This window comes from Vipera ursinii (genome assembly GCF_947247035.1).
Source record: "Vipera ursinii genome assembly, chromosome: 1".
In the NCBI taxonomy this organism is placed as follows: Eukaryota; Metazoa; Chordata; class Lepidosauria; order Squamata; family Viperidae; genus Vipera; species Vipera ursinii.
Window position 1 is genome coordinate 138,846,627 of NC_139512.1, and position 21,010 is coordinate 138,867,636.

The 21,010-nt window shown below is 33.9% G+C and overlaps 1 protein-coding gene across 1 annotated transcript in view; it reads right to left on the minus strand.

Moving 5' to 3' along the window:
* Positions 1 to 21,010, minus strand: part of LRP1B (LDL receptor related protein 1B) — a gene marked incomplete at both ends in the record, with an annotated part of 936,568 nt that overhangs the window by 119,435 nt on the left and 796,123 nt on the right. Inside the window, 13 exon segments of the mRNA XM_083348746.1 lie at positions 686 to 826; positions 2,742 to 2,864; positions 3,806 to 3,934; positions 4,803 to 4,922; positions 5,610 to 5,732; positions 5,863 to 6,012; positions 6,324 to 6,437; positions 7,027 to 7,146; positions 7,312 to 7,440; positions 12,112 to 12,237; positions 15,698 to 15,890; positions 18,293 to 18,497; positions 19,336 to 19,525. Of these exon segments, the coding sequence (XP_083204872.1) occupies positions 686 to 826; positions 2,742 to 2,864; positions 3,806 to 3,934; positions 4,803 to 4,922; positions 5,610 to 5,732; positions 5,863 to 6,012; positions 6,324 to 6,437; positions 7,027 to 7,146; positions 7,312 to 7,440; positions 12,112 to 12,237; positions 15,698 to 15,890; positions 18,293 to 18,497; positions 19,336 to 19,525 (1,863 nt within the window).

The window sequence follows — 21,010 nt, forward strand, 5'->3', positions numbered from 1 at the left end:
TGAATCTGTTTACCTCCTCCTTCTTTACTCTTTATAAGTGCAATAGTATATGAGAATGACCTTGAGAGACAGGAGGAAGAGCCACAGAGTAGACCCCCGTCATGTAAAACATACTTCAGTCCACAGAAGGAGAGGGTGTGTGGGAGGCATTTCAAAATGGGTCCTCTCTAGTTTTTCAAAGAGTAAAGGAGACTGAGTGGATAAATACTTTCAATCTTGCAAGATACTGTTAATGTAACATTACAATAAAGATAAAGTTAGTATTCCTTGTATGGATTATATCACAGGACTAACAATAGGTACCAATGCCTTGTCTTTATAACTTTTAAAGTGCAGGAGATGACCAGGTTGAACATGATGTGGAGTCAAATGCATCATCAGTCTAGAGTCCCTACACCCCTGAAAGAGAACCAGAGCCTGAATATTTTTCTATCTTTCAACCTCTCTTCCTTTGCATGTGCTTTGGATCAAAACATATCAGTTAGCAAGTGATGAACTGAGGGAAAGAGAGAAGCCCATCTGGATTAAGAGATCTGCATATGGGGCTACAGGAAGTACATGACAAATAATAATGTGGGAATTGATGAATTACCCAACCAGCATGCTTTGTCAATAATCTGCAAGTAGAAGTACTTATTATTTTGGACATAAAAGCAAAATTGCACAAATATTTAAAAATCTGAACCTGCACTTCTGCATTTTATATTAATCGGATCCTCATCTGAATGATCTGGACAATCAAAGTCTCCATCACATTGCCACTGAGAATTTAAGAGACATCTTCCATCAGCACAGCTGAATTCTCCAGGATTACAATGGCGATAGCCTAAAATCAGAGTGATTAAAAAATTTATAATGGTATCTCAAATGTTTAGAATTATATATATTCTAATCTTTTAAATATTTATATCATTTATAGCCTTACAATTTATCTTTGCATGCAAGGTCTCATCCACAAGGTAAGAGAAATATATGCAGAAGTTTCTTGTTTGCCCGTTTACTGATGCAAATCCTAGCAAAAATGAAATTTCATTTTTTTTTATTATCTCACCCATTCATTTCTTGTTTGGGTAATGCCTGTCCATAATTAACAAATTCCAGTAAAGGGTTACAGCCCTATAAGACTCTTTTCCATGACAGGAAGATTTTGCAATTACACTGAATGGCAGAAAGGTTTTCAGCCAAGAAATATGGCACAATTTCTAACTATAAAAATCTAATTTCAATTAGTGGGAAGTTATAATAGGAATAGCAGCAAGTTTACAATTTTCTGAATCTCCAAGAATATTGTATGTGTAATTGAGACCTGTCTGCATAACACAGTTAGTGTTGTACATTGGAATTTAAGTTCTTGGATTTCTGTACTTCAGTAGATAGAAGAAGTTCCACCGAGCACATCAAAACAGACTTCTGATTTTGCAACTCTTGTATATTCTACTTTTGATAAAATTGAAGGACAATTACCCAATCCAAAGCATGCAGTAAGTGTTATGGCTCATTATATATATGATCCTGAGCACTCTAATAATACCGAATTGCCTATATACTACATAAGCCTTCCTCTATACATCTGTGATGTCTTGGCTATATCTTTCAAATATTATGGGTAAGGAAATATATGTTTTCCACTGCTAAAATGAATAATATCAATTACTCTATTGTTCACCATTAAAATTTTGTGGCTTATATTCTGTTACAATGAATATGCTAAATTATTAAAATATAATTTCAGTTAGTGGGAAATTACAGAAGGCATCAAAGAAATCAATCTGTGGTATTGACAAATGTACAAGTAATTTACTTTGAAAAAGTAGAAATTGTATTGATATAAAAATATTAGTAGTTCAACTTAGATTTAGGAGAAATATAATTCCTGTTAACTGACTTTCTTCAATGATTTTTAAATGATTTTAAATTTATTCTTCTCTGCCAGAATATGAGGCAGAGAATCTCAATTTCGATGCAAAGACATGTGTCTATATCTAAAAAAAATTCTCACGGTCTTGTTTGAAATAAATTAATATATTATTAAAGCTTGAAAACAAAGATATATATTATAGCAAACTGTAATTATTAAAAAAGCAAAATTAGAAAATTATGTACTGTAATTTTCTGTAATCAGATTTTTTTTTTTGAAAAGAGGAACTCAGTACAGAATTCAAGCAGAGCAAAATTTCTCTTTGTATAATTCTTGCATAATCTGGCATCTTTTGTATAATCCAGGTATATGCAAAAGCTTCAGGATAATTTGATCCTGCTGAAGTCACTATTGGATGTGCTATTGGGCTGGAACAGCATATAAGATCCAGAAAATAAATAAATAGAAAGATTAAAATAATATTATTTTGCATAATAGTATGCAAAGTACACAAAATGGAACAGAAATTCATAAGGTTCATTATGTAATAATGAATTTCTGTTTCATATCAAATTTAGTTAGACTTGCACGTAGCCATACATATGATATAATTCTGAAAGCTTGGGTTGACATACATCTTTACACATATGTTTGCATTAAACAACAGTCAAATTTTGTTACCTTAGCATATTGCTAATACTGAAACAGCATAATTCAAGTGATGAACCTTGCTAGCCCTTGCTTTAAATTTTATCCTGCTATGGATTAATATACCAATTATACTGAATTCATACCTGAACAGATAAAAACAATCCTTTATCAAATAAATGGAAAATAAATTATTAAAACTCTTTTATAGTGAATAATTTTCAGAGATACTTGCCACATTCTAGAGATTCATCTGATCTGTCTCCACAGTCATCATCGTGGTCACATAGAAACAATTTCGAAATGCAGACTTTATTGTGGCATGTGAAAGTATTTTCATCACAAATATTACTGGGTGCTAAGAAAAATAATAAAAGGGGAAGAAGGAAGTTATCTTAGCAAAAGGAAACATAAAAGATACTTTCCACATTGGACAATATTCAAACTTACAAAGAAAAATCTCAGACATTATAATCCTTTAACTCCTGCTACTAGGTTTCCTTCAGGAACAGAACAAAAAGTAATTTGAAGTTAATACAACTGGCACAAACATTTTAATCATACTCATTAAAGATTGTCTGCATAGAATATGCTTCCTGATGTCCCATGTAGATTTTCATTGTATGACACAGGACTTTTGAAGTCTGATAATATGATAGAAAAGGAGGAAGAGAAAAAGCAAATTAGGTCATGTTTGTATACATTTTCTGTAGTGGGATAGTTTAAACTACTGACTCCAGGTGCAATGAAAGAGGAAGAAATGAGAACAGTCAAGAAAAATGTGGAGTTCTCTCTATTATTATATATAGCAAAGTGTTCAAATGATTTCTTTTCCCCTTAGTTCACACTTTAAAAAAAGTATCACCAGCCAAATATCACAACCCGTAATACTTATTTTACACGTAAAAGGCATAAGCCACACTTCTGCCAGAGAACAGCACTGAGACGATTTATAGCATTTCTGTCATTTTTATATAATTTTTCCTAATCATTTTTCTTTTAATGCATCATCTTAAATTCAGAGTCATCTTTCACTGAATAAGGGATGGGAAGCAAGATTTTATTTCAGCCATATGCCTTTAAACATCTATTGATCACTATTGTGGACAATTCCCTATTCTTTGGGTGCTTAAAAACCTACAAGTAGATTCATAGCATATATGTTTCTTATTGGGAATCAGATCAATTTCTTTGAGTCTATTAAACCACAGTATTTTTGCCTTGCCAAACACAAACAGCAAACATTAACATGTCTCATTAGTCAAAACTAAAATGGAAAATATGTTTTGCATATTTTACCACATCCTGCTGTAGCAAGTTCATCACTTCCATTAGGACAGTCTCTTTCACCATCACAAAGCCAGTGTTGAGGAACACAGGCATATGAATCTAAACAGCTGAACATGTCTGGAGCACAAGTTACTGAGCCTGTGAGACACATACAAAAGAATATAAAACAAACAAACTCCTGATGTTATGATGCACAGAATATATTCTCAAATATTCTTTTAAAATAACTAAACTGATGAACATGGCATATTCACAGAAAGAAATTACTTTCACTTGGGCACAAAACCAAAGGTAAAACTTAGCTGTTTAGTCTAGTGGTTGAGACACTAATCTAGAAAGTGAGAGACCATGAGTTCAAGTCTTGCCTTAGTCATGAAAGCCACCTGGGTGACTTTGGGCCAGTCATTCTCTTTCAGCCCAATCATGTTACAAGGTGGTGGTTGTTGTGGGGAAAATAGGAGGAGGAAGGTGTGCTGGATATGTTATTTATAAAAATAATAAAGGTGGGATCTAAATACGGTAAATAAATAAATAAGATCTGCATATACTGTTGGTTTATTATTTCTATCATCAGCATTAGGAAAGACTAAACTGTATAATATTCTCATGAAGATACATCAGTGTTTGATTACTTCCAAACAGTGTATCACTAATATCTGAAGAAATTTTGAATTACACTAAAGTTTGGAACAAGCTATGCCAGATTTATTTACTGATTCATCTGTTTAATTTGTATAGCTGCCCATTTCACATACGGTATGTGTCTTTGTGCAGCTCACACAATTAAAAAAAAACTATACAAATATAAATAATCAACAATAACACAAAAGCATTAAAACACATTAAAACCATTAAAACCCTAAAAACATAAACTTTCATCTTCTGAAAGGTGCAATCATTTCACAGGCTCCATGCCATTGCCAGATCCAACAGTTTTCTCCTGATACACTAATACATCTCTAGATAGTTTTGGACATTTTAAAATTGAGATCATTATAGAGCTCACCACAAATAGCTTTACTTTCGTCCAAACCATTTCCACAATCATCTTCCCCATCACAAGTCCATTGTTTGGAGATGCATTTTTGTTCAGAACAAGCAAACTGATTCCATGAACAGGAGGAATCTAAAAGGAGATGTAAATTATAATGCATCCAATGCCAGCATCGTGAAAAGATATTTTATGTTCTTTATAACTGGAGGGCTAAATATGAACTGAAAATATTTTCTGAACAAATTTATCTCAGCTATTGTTCAGATACAGAGAGTTGGGCTCATTTTTGCATGCAATTTAATCTGATATTTAAAAAAAACAATTTATGACTGTTTAAGTAATTTTATAACCGTTCGTACTATAATGAAACCACATCTGTAAACAGAAAAATGAAAGTCTGCACATAATATGTGAGATTATTGTAACATAAAGTTTTATGGGATCCAGTTTCCATTAAAAAAATCAATCAGAATTGTAAAAGAAGCATCCTTTTAGGTGGACACTACCATAACACATATAATAAAAAGGCAGAGCTTCCATTCTGATGTCACAATGCTGCTTGTATGGGTTAGAACCTCCTTCACTCCCAACTCATGGTCACCATTGAACTGTTCTTGCCGATGCTAGAAGAATTCAGATATGCTTAGATCTGATTCCAACATTATTTTGATTTATTAACCCATATACATTTGTCAGAATGTCATGATGTTAATTTAGATTCTGATTTTAAAATATAATTATCCTGTAATGTGCTCTGAAAACTCATTATCAACCGCTCTTGTGCAAGAAATGTTCATGGATTAATGATAAAATACTCACCACAGAGTAATTCATCACTTCCATCTTCACAATCTTTCTGACCGTCACATACCCAGGAAATCAGAATACATTTACCACTAGGACAGCCAAAATAATTTTCTTCACATGTATGCTTATTTCGAACTTCAGTAAAATAAAAGAAGCAATGTATTTCTAGTTATCATGGTATCGTGAATATAAATTGTACAATAAACAAAAATGGCAGTAATCAATAGAGTTCATTATTATGAAAAAAAATATTTTCCCCAATTACCTGCACATTTTAATTCATCTGAGTAGTCTCCACAATCATTAGATCCATCACACAGCCATTCTGGTAGTATACAAAGTGAAGTAAAGTTACAGCTAATAAATCCTGAAGATTTCACTCCAAGTTTATAGAAATTTTTGCAATCTGTATTATCTGAGAACATAAAATGCAATTATCATACATTATAATTTTTTAAAAAACTTTGATCTCACTACTGAAATTTCTCTTATACATATTGTTCAATTTATAAACATTATATTGCCTGTCATTGATCAAACACAGGATATATTCTTATCACATTCAGTGTGCCAAGTTCCATTGAGCTTATTGTTTATATAAACTCTGCTGCATTATATAAAATGTAAATTAATTATACATGAAGTATATATTGGTCTGAAGTGAGAAAAAAATAATGTATTATACACTTGGAATAAATAAATTAATTAAAAAACAGAGTTCCTTACTGCAATTTTTCTCATCCAAAGCATCTAAACAATCCACAATCTGATTGCATTGAGCTGATTTTGGAATGCAAGTTCCATCTAAACAGTGGAATTCCACAGAAGAACATCCAGAAACTATAAAGGAAAGAGAAAGAGGGTATTTTTAGGGGCAGGAGAAAAGGGAAAAAAACCCCTTTGCATTGGTGAGGAGAGAGAGAGAGAGAGAGAGAGAGAGAGAGAGAGGCACCTCATTCCAACTAACATTTTAATTATAGATAATTGAAAATATGTATGTATGTGTATGTATGTATGTATGTATATATATATATATATATATATATATATATATATGTATATATATATATATATATATATATGCGCAATAATTTAATGTCTAGAAACATGTATGTATCTATGTATATTTGTAGACATCAATTTTTTGCCGATCCCAACATTTTGTATTTAGATATCCTTGTCAGATTATTACCCGGCCCTAAAATGATAGTTATTGATCCCATGTTATTTCATCCCATAAATGTGAAGTTAATTATGTTTTTCAACAATGTTTTATTTGACCAGATTTTTCATGTATGTTAAATGCATTGAGCAAATAATGAATTATAATCCTTGGTTTCATCAAACACCCCACTCCAATTAACATTTTACTAATAGTTAATTTTAAATTTGTATCAATGTTCTAAGTATTTTTCTGTAAAAAATGTACCTTCACATCCTCTTTCATCAGAACTGTCACCGCAATCATTTTTACCATCACAAATTTGATTAGTAGATATACAGCGCCGATTTAAGCAAGGCTTAAAACCTTTCCGACAGTTTCTGTTTTCTTATAAATTAGAACAGAGAAATAGCTTTTGTCATTTACACAGCTTTATTACAGCTGAAATGTTCTGGCATGCAGATATGAATCAGTAGCTAAAAGCATTACATAAAAACAAGAGATGGCAAGAGAATCAAATGGAAGAAATGGACATGGAGTGGACTGACTTACCACAATACAATAATTTCTCATCAGACTTGTCCTTACAATGAGCTATGCCATCACAGGAAAGTTGGTAATCAATGCACTCACCATTTCCACATTCAAATTCAGAGTAGAAATTGCATGACATGTTTTTAGCTAGAAAAAAGAAAAGATATTTACTTCAAAGTTAATGGCATAAAAGCCAACTACAGTCTCAAAAATTTAGCCTTCTGAAGTAGGAGATATGGCTGAACAAGAGGAGGTATTCTTCTGCTAGAAACTGACGAGGCAAGAAAATCAGACGGTATCACTTTTCATTTCTCACAAATAAATTTTCTATAAACTTTCCCTTTCCTCTATTAACATGGGACCCAAAAATAAGGAAGGAGAACTTGTCCTGATGTGACAGCTTAAATACATTAGCTATGTATTTGAATCATTTCACATTCTATTTATTTAAGACAGTCATTTGGGAACATTTATATGTGGAGATATATAAATATATAAAGTTGTATGGAAAAGATACAACAGGTGGAATGTGGGAAGGATTTTTTTTTAAAAAAGTAAAATGCTTTCATGTTATTTTGAGAAGATAAAAGGCATTACTATTGCATCCAAAAGTGAATATGCAAAAATATTTGTCTATTTGACCTGAGATGTGTATGTTCATGCATTTTAGTTAATTGTCTACATATGTTTTCAGTTCCTTAACTGAGCTAAATGACAGGTAAATTTTTCTACATCCATAATTTCTTGATTTTATGATAAAAGCATACATAAAGTTAATCTGTAGCCCTATTCAGTGTCTTAGATATTCAATGCTGCATATGTGTGTGTAAATTTTTTTGATTGCTAACAAAGAATTAAAGGGAGACTGATATGCATTTCAAACGTATTTGTTCTCATCAGTCAGCCATACCCTTCTGAGATTCGAACCTGGGCCAATTGCACCTTAGGCAATTATTCTAACCTTTAGGCCACTGGCTCTTTCTTGCTTTGTTAGCTGAGAAGCAAGGGAGATATGTGTTAAATGTTATATATACTGTATATATATGAAGATCTGCTTTCTCATAGCAGCACAACTGTAGACTAGATGGCCCTGTGATTTGTGGGGGCAAGGTCATGCCACAGATCAAATACCTATTGTATTGATCTCTACCTATACTGGTTTTACTCTATCCATATTGGTTTTACACAATAGTGAAATATTTGTATTGTTCCCAGGGAATTAAAACTCTGGGCTTTCCATACACATACCAGTTATATTTTTACTGGAATCCCCTAACAAAGGATTTGTTCAAGAAAATCCAGTAGAATCAAAAGCTTGTGGTTTTCAGGATAGAGAAAAGAATCTAAGCTGGTTATAGAGGAAGCAGAATCTAATGATGGTATATTCTCTATTGAACAAATGCAGGAAATTGCTCCCAAAGAATTGAAGATACGTAAAAATGCATACCTGTTTCCAAGTCATTGTCTAATCAGCTAACTAATTTTCCTAATATCTTGGAGGCAAAATGTCCCAATTCTTAAATGTTGCCAATGCAAGATAGATTGGCTAACGATACAATAATGTTTGTTCTGCATAACAGAACTACTACTACAGAACTACTACAGAACTACTACTACTACTAATACTACTACTAATACTACTAATACTAATACTACTTCAATAGTATTTCTTTTCTGATTATTCAGCTAGGTTTAATTCAGTCTAGTAATCAGCTTCCTCTTTGAAATAGCTTTCATTTCTGAGAAACAATCCACTGATTCCTTTGTTAACAACCAATTGCATTGCTTTTATTCCGATTTAGATTGATTTTATTCCAAAATCTATTATTATATTTAAGCACAGACAATGTTCATCTTTGCTGAGCACAAAGAAAGCTTGTGGATGTCAGCTTAACTTGAAATTCAACCTAAGACTTCCAAGGCTTCATAATGCTTTCTATCATGACCTCCCAAACATTTCTGATCCCAGGATCACATTTACAGGATAAAAATCCTGTTCTCCCTGTCTCTTAAATTCTTTAGTTGCCTTATTTCTCTGTACAACTTTGAGACACCAGGAAGTATCTGATACTCATACAAGTTTCTTGCCAAAACATGCTTGCTTTCTTAAAGTGGTTTCTGCCCAGTGAATTTCTGATACTAGTTCTGAGTTGAATGGTGGTGTTGAGCAAAGAACTGAGAGGACTGTGGAACCAATTATGAGTCAATTCAACCTACTCTATATTTAAATAATATTTTCTCCAAACCTGGCTACATCTTATTCTATTTCTTTAAACTTGCAATTATACTGTATCTGAATGCAAAAGAATACATTATTCAATTTTTATAGCACAATATTTAGGAAGCCTTAACAAGTTTGAACTTCTTTTTTCTTTCATTTTTAAATTCATAACAATAAGCCATGAACCTACAGAAAATTTTGCCACAGGTTTTTCTATAATTAATAGTAATCTATCCAAAAATGAAGTCCTTTGTGTTTCCCTTGCTCTGGAACAAGGAAAGGGCCTTGACATTCTATTATTACTTTCCTTCCCTCCTCCAAATTATTAACAAGTTGCTAATGTCACTAGAACTTGAATTTCCCAGTATAGGTATTTCCACAGCTTCTTCTCACATGTTTATTTTGCAAGTGTTACATTCCTGCTTCAATTATCTTCATGTAGTATACTGCACAAGTGTACATTACATTTATGAGTGGGATGATTTGATATGATTCTATTAGCAGTGTTTCTATTAGCAAAAGCTGTTATGTTTTATACAATGGGAAACTGTCTCTCACTTTTCACAGGCTCACAGTCTATTTCAGACACTCTCTAAAGATTAGGGCAGATTCAGAAGAGATACAGGAGTTGTAGACCAAAGCTGCCATCCCATTAATGGGCTTTGATTTATGCAAAGTTGGATTTTATTTAATAATTTTGGATTTCGATGATTGTTCAATCTATTTCTCCCCATTTTTAAAGTATCTATTTTCCATCTCACGGCAGTTCAGAACATGTCTCTTTAAACCACACCTGTTTCATTCTGTGGAAATGAGAATGTAGGGCAATCATGCTCACTATGCAAAACACATCCTGGGCTCTGTCCATTCTAATGGCATATCAATACAGATATATATGGAATTGGAATCAAGGTATGTTTATGAATTGATTTGTTAGTGTTCAAGAGCCAAACTGAAACTTGTTACAATTAAATCAGAAATGAAAACTAAATGGATGGCAACCTGGTGAATCAATAGAGCAACATTTGTTTTCTAATTCCTTTGTACACATGGACAATCTGTTGCATGATTTCAAAAGTTATATAATACAGGAATGTATATTAGATTCCTAAGAACCAGCATGTAAGAAATTTGTGCAAATTAAGCATTTCAGTACCCTTGGGAAATATTAATGCCTGGCTATGTTTCCAGGTTAATTACAGTTTTGAACTTGCAGCAAATCAACTCTACACAGGATTCTCTGCAATGTGTTATGGGTCTAAGTGTGACAGTTTTAAGGCTACCTTTGAATAAAATGTTATTCCAGATTCAGCTGGAACTTGGAAATCAGGTATCTGTCCATACAAGATCAATTGATTTCTAAGGGTATAATTTTCACAGCTGTTTTAAGACTCTACTGTACTACAATAATGTCAACAGTTTTAATTAATGTGTTTCTTATCAGTATAAATCATTGCTATGTCCCATTCACTTTTAATTAATATTGCCAGAGAGGGGCAGGTTTGTTTCTATAAAACAGTGCAAATTACAGTATAGTGACTGTAAATTAATTTATTGATGAAAATGTGCTTTAGATCAATTCAATACATAAATATCAAAGTTTACAGCATTTAATTCCCAATGCACTGATATACTCCTTAAAATATCTTTTTTGACGTAAAGTACATAAAGGAGCTTTGCACAACTGCATACAATAATTTACCAGAAGATGGGAACAAGAAATTGAAGGAACATAACTGGGAGGGAGATAAGGAGTGAAATGTTTTCTTCATCCTCAAGAAAAGAAACATAGTGAGTTGTTGTTTTTTGTAGTTTTGTATACTTCCCAGAGTCCATTGAGTTGGGTGACTAATACATTTAAATAAAAATAAAAACAGTATGGGAACAGTCACCCTATTGGGTAGGTGTACAGCATATACATTTAATAAATAAAAGAATAAATAAATAAATAAATAAATAAATAAATAAATAAATAAATAAATAAATAAATAAATAAATAAATAAATAAATGGAATGCTGGATGTTCTAAGCCTTTGGTCCTCTTCCAGTACCAGGCTTCTCATGTATTTCACAATCTTCACTATTTACTTTACTTCTACCTTAACTGAATAAAAATTCAGTTTCATTCACAACACAATTGTTATGACAACAATCATACTGGATATCCATGGTTTTTTGGGGGTTACTAGATAAAACAGGTAGTATCATCCAAACTGGAATACAATCATTATTTAATTTTTACTGAAAATATGTAAGAAAGAAAATATATGCAAAAATGAGTACAAGATTTTTCCCTCCACAAGTAAGGTTATAAGAAATGAAATATAACACACTTTTGCCTTTTGTTTTAATTCTGTTTATGAATAAATTTGAATTTTGAAAACTTAGGAACACCACTTAAAAATATATATATTCCTACATAGATGAATCTATCAGAGTTGTTTTCCCTATTTTTAAAAAAACTCCATTTAATTCTTTCTACTCTGTTTATGAAAAAACGTGAAATTTTGAATTTTTTTAGTTATCTTTAATGGGAAGGAAGGAAGGAAGGAAGGGAAGGAAGGAAGGAAGGAAGGAAGGATTACAATTGTACTTACATACACATCTGTTATCATCTGTAAGTATGCGGTCACCCCTGCATGAGCAATTAACATGCCCATCAGGTGTCAGGAGACACAAATCATGACAGCCTCCATTCATTTGGGCACAAGGGGATAATTCACCTAGTGGGGAAAAGATTGTATAATAAAAACAAGTATCAATTTGCATTAGAACAGTTGGTTTCAATATTTATGATCTCTTAAGATAGCAATGCCAGTACATTACATGATATGACTGCATTCTGGACAAGTTGCCATTTCCAGATGGTCTTCAGGGTTTAGATATGTACAATACATTGCACTAAACCACTCAGAAGTGAGTTATTGTGAACAGTGGCTCCTGATCCAGGAATGGTGCAATTGTTATACAAAATGAAGTTTTGCAAAAGCTCTCTTGGTCACAGTTACGATCTACAGGTAGTGCTGTACCAGTCACCTTGCGACCGTTCAAAGTTACAATGGACCTGTAAAAGGGCACTTATGATCCATATCTGAAGTTCTGATGATTTCCTCTTCTCTCTAGTCTCATGATTGCAATTTGGGTGCTTGGCAACATTGCTGTATTTCACTTAAGACTATGGTATTTATTCTACAACTGTGTTTGCTTAACCACCATTAAAGTCACAAAATCAGATCAATCACATGACTGACCCATTTTATGACTGTTATGACTTATGATTGTAATGGACCGGCTCCATTATGGTCATAACTTGAAGACTATCTGTACAGTTTGAATAGGAGCCATGAGTCCAGAAGAATACCCATATTGTACACTGGTATTGTTGTTACCAAAGATGGACCCCTAAGCCCCATAGCCACTCAATCTTGCCAAGTTTAAATTGAAGCTTGTTCTTCCTTATCCAGACTCACATAGTCTCCAGACACTGAGACAAAACTTTCACAGTAATCCTTGGTCAACCTTGTGAGGAGATATAGAGCTGGTTATTCTCATCATATGCATGATACTTCACGCCATGCTGTAGATAATCTCACTTAGTTGGCTTCATTAAGATTTTAAATAAGAGATCATTGAACCCTGAGCCTCTTCTCCACTGCAAAAAAAGGACTGTATACTAAATCTGTCTTTCTATAATTGCAAACTAGAACTTGTCTTGGGAAAAGCATAAGAACCAATGCAAAATTGTGGCACACCCCCCATGCCTAATTTTTGGAGGTGTCCAGAAGGATAGAGTGACTGAAGTATTAAAAGCTACCAAAAATAAAGGAAACCCAAGATGGACACAGTATCCACATCCCACTCCAATCAGAGGTAATTCATATATATGATCAATGCCATATTGGTTCTGTGCCCTATATGAAACCTGACTGAAAAGGGTCCCGATAAAGTTTATCGGATAAACAATTTCCTCCTGGATTCTTTGAACTTGCATTTCAACCACCTTCTCAACAACCTATCCTATGAAGGAAAGAATGGAGTTGTTGTTCAAACAATGGCTCCTTAAAGACAGGGTAAATCACAGCCTCTTTAAACAGTATTGGGACACCGTCCCCCAATCTTTCAAAGATGAATTCACTACTGCAAAGATCATGCATGCCATCTCTTGGAAAACCTTTACTAACCAGGAGGGACATGTGTTCAACACAGAAGTGGCTGAGTTAACAATGCCAAGAACCCTGTCCATTTCATTAAAATCAAGAAAATCAAGCTCAACCCAGATAACCAAATCAGACTGAACCAGTCACTTCCATGGGATCAGCCTCAAAGCCAGAGTCAAGCTTGAAGCAGACCCAAGTGACTTTATTTGACAGATGTCTCACATAATTTTCATAGTAGCCCTGAAGGAAAATCTCCAATTCAACTTTTCCCAGGAGGAACTGTGTCACATTCTGTGGCTCAGAATGTGTGGATCAATTAAAAACTGGCTCTGAAAACCAATGGGATCCATTAGTCACTTGGGACAGGTGAAGAGATTTAACTTCTCTCTAATTGGAGCAGCACCAGGGGGTTCTAGGGCAAAGAGAATGTGGTCTAACCATGATACAGGAGTAATGACAATTTTCCCATGTTTAGATCATGTTGCCAATCAAATCTGGCAAATGGTAACCATTATATGTCAGTTCCACTGCTATCATGGTGGGCATAAACTCCTGAACTATCTCAAACTTCACCCCAAGACAAGGTAGCATGAAGTATTCCAAGATCACAGGCTTAGCGAATTTGACCGTCAACCAAGCCACAGAATCAAGGAGTTTAGGCAGGTAGTTAACAATGAAGCTAGTAAGGAACAACAATCATCTATCAGAAGAATGACTCTTTGAAAATAAAATACAAGGGAATGAGTTTGGTAAGATGAGAGAAACTGGATGGATAGATGATAGATAGATAGATAGATAGATAGATAGATAGATAGATAGATAGATAGATAGATAGATAGATAGATAGATAGATAGATAGATACTTTTTATGCATGCTGGTCCCTCAAAATAATGTGTTGATCAACACAAAATACCAATGTATTTCTAGATTAGGATATACAAAATGAAGAAGTCCATAAATGATGTCTGAAGCAAAGCTAGATTGCATGTTAAACAACTTATTACTTTTCTTCTGGTAAGAGAGAAATAACTGAAAGGCAACTGAAGACTGTTCAGAGACTGAAGAGAAAACATATTATCTGTGTCAAAGAGTAAATATCAGGAAATACTCTTCCTTTTTTCTTCATCAGTGTAACCATGGTAATCTAAAGCTCCCTGTGAAATATGCTAACTTCTACTATGGTAGAAATAAGGAGGCTTCCAATGTAATATACTGTATATCTTAATTATTTTAGCAGAATTATCATCAATAAATATATATGAAATAGATATAAATTATATTGCAAAGAAAAAGACATGGTTAAGTTTCAAATTTGAAACAGGGATGAAATAGTTGGATGACTTTATGTGATTTGTATGGTAACAGGCTTTTTATATAACAACAAAATTTGCTAATTTGGAAGTGGGATTTGAATATCAGATGAAATGTCAATACATTAAGTGAAATGACTGATTAATTTGGACCATAGTTGGAAATAATGAAAGTATACCTAGTGAAAAATATAAAAATATCTTGGAAGATCTGATAAGTGCTAATTATGAAACAGTAAGGAAATCAGATAGTTTGAACCAGGTGGCCTTTTTTTAATTAAACACTTGTCCTTGTTACCATGGCATTATAACATATTGAATACAGGGATACAAATTATCTTGTTAGCCTGCTACCTTGGTAAAGAAATGGGTAGAGGGGCTTTTCTTTAACAGGAAATTGGTGTGCAGCCCCACCAGCCAATGGATGGGTATTGAAAATACTTTTCATCAAAATTCCCACAGATTTCACATTTCAAGCAAGGGACAAATCTGAATACTTTTTCAAGAGAACATGCTTTCTCATCCAGAAAAATAACAATTTGAAAACTGTTTCAAATTAAGATTGTTACTTCTTTGATAATTGTCTTTTTTCTGTAATAAAAGCTATATATCTAAAAGAGAACAGTATAATGAACTGCAAAAATAATCCTTTTACTGATTTTTTTTAAAAAAATCTACCAGTAAAGAAATACTGATGTTGTACTTAGTAACTTACAGCTGTTAGTGTCATTAGCAACAGCTATGATGCCCATAGGTTGATGTGGGATATCAGATCTAAGAATTTTTGTATCTCCACCTGTATATTTATTGGATCTCAGTATAGCTCTTCTCACCCAGTCTGTCCAGAAGATCCAAGCATCATACACAGCTAGACTGAGAAAAGTGCCAGGTCCAGATCTGACTATCACCTGATTAGAAAAATAAAGGGATTAAGTAAATGTAAAATTATCTATTTTCCAATATTTCTGTTTTTTTTAATTAATGTGGAAACCTTGATAGTTAAAGAATATTTGATTCTATATTAAATTAATTGAATATCACTAGAATATATGAAATGAACTTATAGTAGCAATAAGAAGGTCAGATAAAAAGGAATGATAGATAATGGTTCAGAATACAGCTGTTTTTCAGTATCTTGTCATGCATAATCTAGTCAAAATATGGAAATACTTCAATTGTGAAGTAGAAAATTTATCTGTTTTGAGCACAAAAAAATACACAGAGAAATATCAGCTAATTAGGGATGACTCTAAGTGGGAATGAATTAAAAAGAATTCCTATATTTGAAATCTTTCCCATTTGCTGGTTACTAAAAGGAACCCTCCATCTTGAGGATATGCAAGCCACATTTGAATGGGAAACTATCTCATGCCATTTACCTACCCTACCTATTAAAACTCTTTTGCGTACTATATTCGACCTACAACCATGATGGAGCCTGATCATTACAGTTGTGATGGCTATTACTAGGTTCGCCTAGTGCGCCAGTTGCACCCCTTTTTGGACTGAGATGCCCTATGCATGGTTACCCACGCCCTCGTCACTTCTCGCCTGGATTACTGCAATGCTCTTTACATGGGGCTGCCCTTGAAGAGCACCCAGAGGCTTCAACTGGTGCAAAATGCAGCTGCATGGGTGCTTATGGGAGTATCTCGGTACTTCCATGTTACACCACTCCTGCACAAGCTGCATTGGCTTCCGGTTACCCTCCGAGTGCGATTCAAGGTGCTGGTAATTACCTTTAAAGCCCTACATGGCTTAGGCCCGGGGTACTTGCGAGACCACCTGCTGCCATTGTAAACCTCCCATCGCCCGGTTCGCTCCCACAGAGTCAGCCTCCTCAGGGTGCCGTCGGCCAGGCAATGCCGGCTGGCGACCCCCAGGGGGAGAGACTTCTCTGTGGGCACACTGACCCTCTGGAATGAACTACCCCCGGAGCTGCGGACAGCCCCTGACCTTCAGTCCTTCCGCCGTGACCTGAAGACCTGGTTGTTCCAACAAGCGGGCCTGGACTGACTTTGATTTTTAATTAGGCTTTTTACTTGGTTAAATTGTCTTGTATTTATTGCATCTATTGTTTAATTCTTTTTTAAAAAAATACTTTATGTTTTTTAATTTTTATGGTTGTGAGCCGCCCTGAGTCCTCAGGGAGAAGGGCGGCATATAAATTTAATAAAATCAAAATCAAATCAAATCATTAAGTGAAGCATATCACCCAAATTTATCTTTTTGGTTTTTTTGCAGAGGAGCCTGGCTGATGTGATGTAAATCTCAGCTTTCTTAGAGAGACTGTTAGGTTCATGGCAACCTTGGGCTATTCTCCTAGAAATTAGCACTTCCTATGAGACTGTACGGGGCTTTGTTTTTTAAGGAGGATCCATTTTTTTATGGAGTTGTGGAGCCTCCTTAAAAACAGAATCCTGTACAGTCCCATGACAAGTACTACTTGCTAGGAGAATAACATGCGGTTGTCAAGAAACAGGCAGCTTCCTTAATATTGCATGGCATTGGCCAGGTCCCTCTGCAAAAAATGAAAGGTAAGTTGGGTGCTGCTGGGCCCTGGATCTGGGTGAGGAACAGGTTGAGTCCTGCAAGTAGTCCAAGACCTCTGTGTGCTGGTAGTTTCTCTAGGCTCCCTTGTGTGGCTGAGTAGCCAGCCTAAGAGTATGCCAAGGCTTGGTGAAATCCTGAGGGGCACAGGGGGGCCTTGGGAGGCCCTGCCCTGATCAGGCAGGATGAACGGGAGAAAGGTGGGGGGCTGTGCTGCTGTATCCCTACAGTTGGCCATAAGGGTGGCTATAACTTTGAACCTGGGTCATATCTCTTTTTTTTGGGGGGGTATGTCATAACTTTGAATGGTAGCTAAGTGACCAGAAGTAGGTCAAAGACTACTTGCACCTATTTTCTAGGATCTCTTAGGAAGCATTGTATGCTGTTAATACAATACAGCATATACACAATTTTTGTATATATGAGGATGAAATTACATTGCATTTGTATGTTAAAATTCACAATAAAATTATATTTCACATGTTAATACCTTGATAAAATCGAATTTTAAAAAAACATAATTATCTGGTCATTACTATACAGAAATTATACATATATATTAATAGAAAATCAATTTGTTCTAGTGAGATTGAAGGATGGAAAAATTATAGCATAAGCATTAAACAGATTTATTATAACAACAAGAACCTCAAATTACTATTCTTTGTTTATACTGTAATAAGGATGCAAAAATAAATATTACAGTTATTTATTTATAGAAATATCAATATATTACTAAAAGTTAGTTTTATGATCTTACATTTCTGTGTGATCCATCATATTCGCACCTTTCTATTTTTCCCAAACTACCATCGGAAAAATACAGTTTCTCAGCCCTATGATCCATGGCAAGTCCATTTGGTGTTAAGAGGTCAGTGCTGATTACAACTTGTGCATTTTTGCCATACAATGTAGCTCTCATGATGCTTGGATGCTGCTCATTCCAATTAGTCCAAAACATTAAACTTAAAGCAAAACATAATTTCTATGTTAAAAATACATTTCACCTACAAATAATGTACATTATCTATCTATCTATCTATCTATCTATCTATCTATCTATCTATCTATCTATCTATCTCACAGGTAATGATACATCAACAAGTTGCAATTAGTGTTTCATGGAGTGATACTAGTAAAAAATAAAGATACGATGGAAGGCCATATTTTGTGAGCTATAGACCATTGACTGGCAAATACAAGGGAAAATTTGAGAGCACAGAAGTTTGGTAAATGTAAGGAAAAATAATTATCTTATATTAAAATGTTCTGAAATAACTTAACAGCTACTTTTGTGTTTTTCTGTGGGGAAGAAAATCATCTAATGTCCAACATCTAATGTCCATTCAAGCACTATAGCAAAATGTCACTCTTGCCATTACTCTTTGGAGAACTTTTGGGAATAAAAAACCTAGTGGATTGATCACAAAGTACATAATGGTTCAGTATAAATTCAGTTTCTACCTAGCATGGTTATAGAATGAGATAGATGAATAAATAAAAAATAAGTGGTCAGATCGTGCTTAAGCATCCTACATTAATGGATAACTCATTCCCTGACCAACATGATAGAATATTTTCATATGAAACAAAAATACTAATGAAACCAATTGAAAAAACACTATTCTAATAATCAACAAAATGAAAGAAAACATTTTGACTGTAATCCCAAAAGTGTACCTTTTTGTATCACACTTTTGAATACAGTGGCTCAAGAAAGAAGAAAGGAAGACATATGTTCACAATGCAATTGTTAGCAAGAATGTACATAACCAGTAAAAAATGTAGGAAAATGATACCTACTTTTGGCATTCATCAAGGACTAATACATGTGGGTGATCATCTTCAGACATCGTTATTACTGCTTCTCTGTTGAAAGCACCTCTTCGTTTCTGATCAACTGTGTGCCTTGTAATAGAAGATGTAGTAGAGCTGGTCCAGTACAAAGTATCCCAAGCCCTATGATATGCTAGACCCTCCACAGATCCAACATCTGTCACAGCAGATCATTAAATACATGTTTTAATTAAGAAAAATGTATGAATGGCACAATAAAAGTATAACTTCTTAATATTTAAATTCACATTTTATACAATATAAAATTATGTTATCCTATAAATTGTAGGATAGCATAATCTGATTACAGTGGTACCTTGGTACTCAACTGCTTTAAACTCATCGAATTTGGTACTCAATATATTTTGACTTAAAAATGTTATCCTGGTACTCATCGTTTGTTTGGTACTCAAGGAACAAACTAGAACTTGGTGTCTGCTGCCTTGTGACTCACTATTCCTTATGGGGGGAAAATGTTGGTACTCACGGCACCTCCTAGAACCACGTACCAAGATACCACTATATATCACTTTCACTGCATACTATTAGAATAAATGTGCTACATTTAAAAGATCTATGATTTATACCAATTAATATAGAGAAGATTAATTATAAATTTAAATCTCAGAATAGCAATATTTTATTCCTTGGTGAATAAAACAGAAAGGCAGGTGAGATATGCCATCGAGTTTTACAGTCTCTGAGAAATCAATTTTGTAGGTTAACCATTTTTCCACCTAGGATCTGTGGACCTATTGTGATTGCTTTTCTTAACAGTAAAGATGGAATTGTAATCTTATATAAATGATTATGGGGGGTGGGGTGGAGGGAGGATAATGTTCTCTTACAGAATATGCATACTAAATGCTGACTATGGACATAAGAGAAGTGTGGGAGAAAAATTACCACAAACCAAGAAATTAGCACATCTTCTAAATGCCATCAAATAGATACCTACATGTGCACAAACACACTTAGGTCACAAGCAAAATCAAAACACTGAGGGCAGTCACTCAATGCACACAGCACTCTTTATATGCATTAGATCTTGTTCATGAAGCAATAGGATCTTCAATTTTCAAGTGACTAGCATATTTAAATGAAATATGCACTAATGAAATATAATATACAAACACATTATTTGTCTCTTGCTTGACAATCTGAATTTAATCAGTAATATAGCATGTAACTGATTAACTGTCTGCCCAACAGAAAGGAACAGCTTCTGATTTACAGAACTGATAGCAGAGTGATCGCATCATGCATTTCAAAATGTCACCTAACATTTGTATTGAACTTAACAAAGATGGATTACATCACATTAATAAGATATACCCTATAAATACTATAATGTTACTCTTCAGTTTACTTCCCTGGAGAACAAAACAGCAAAAGATAAAAATCAATAGCTGGAGAAATTTCTATTCCTATGCTGAATATTGTAATATAAAATAACTGAAAAGCTCAGGTCAAGGCAATGGACTCTTTGACAACTGGTTAATTTTTTAGTGTTTCTTCTTTTTAAAATCTCATCAAGAATTTTGGACTCTAAAATTTTAATTTTTTTTCTCACCATTAAGATTGACATTTGACATATCATCTTTATTTTATTATTTCATTAAATGATTAATTAAAATTCATT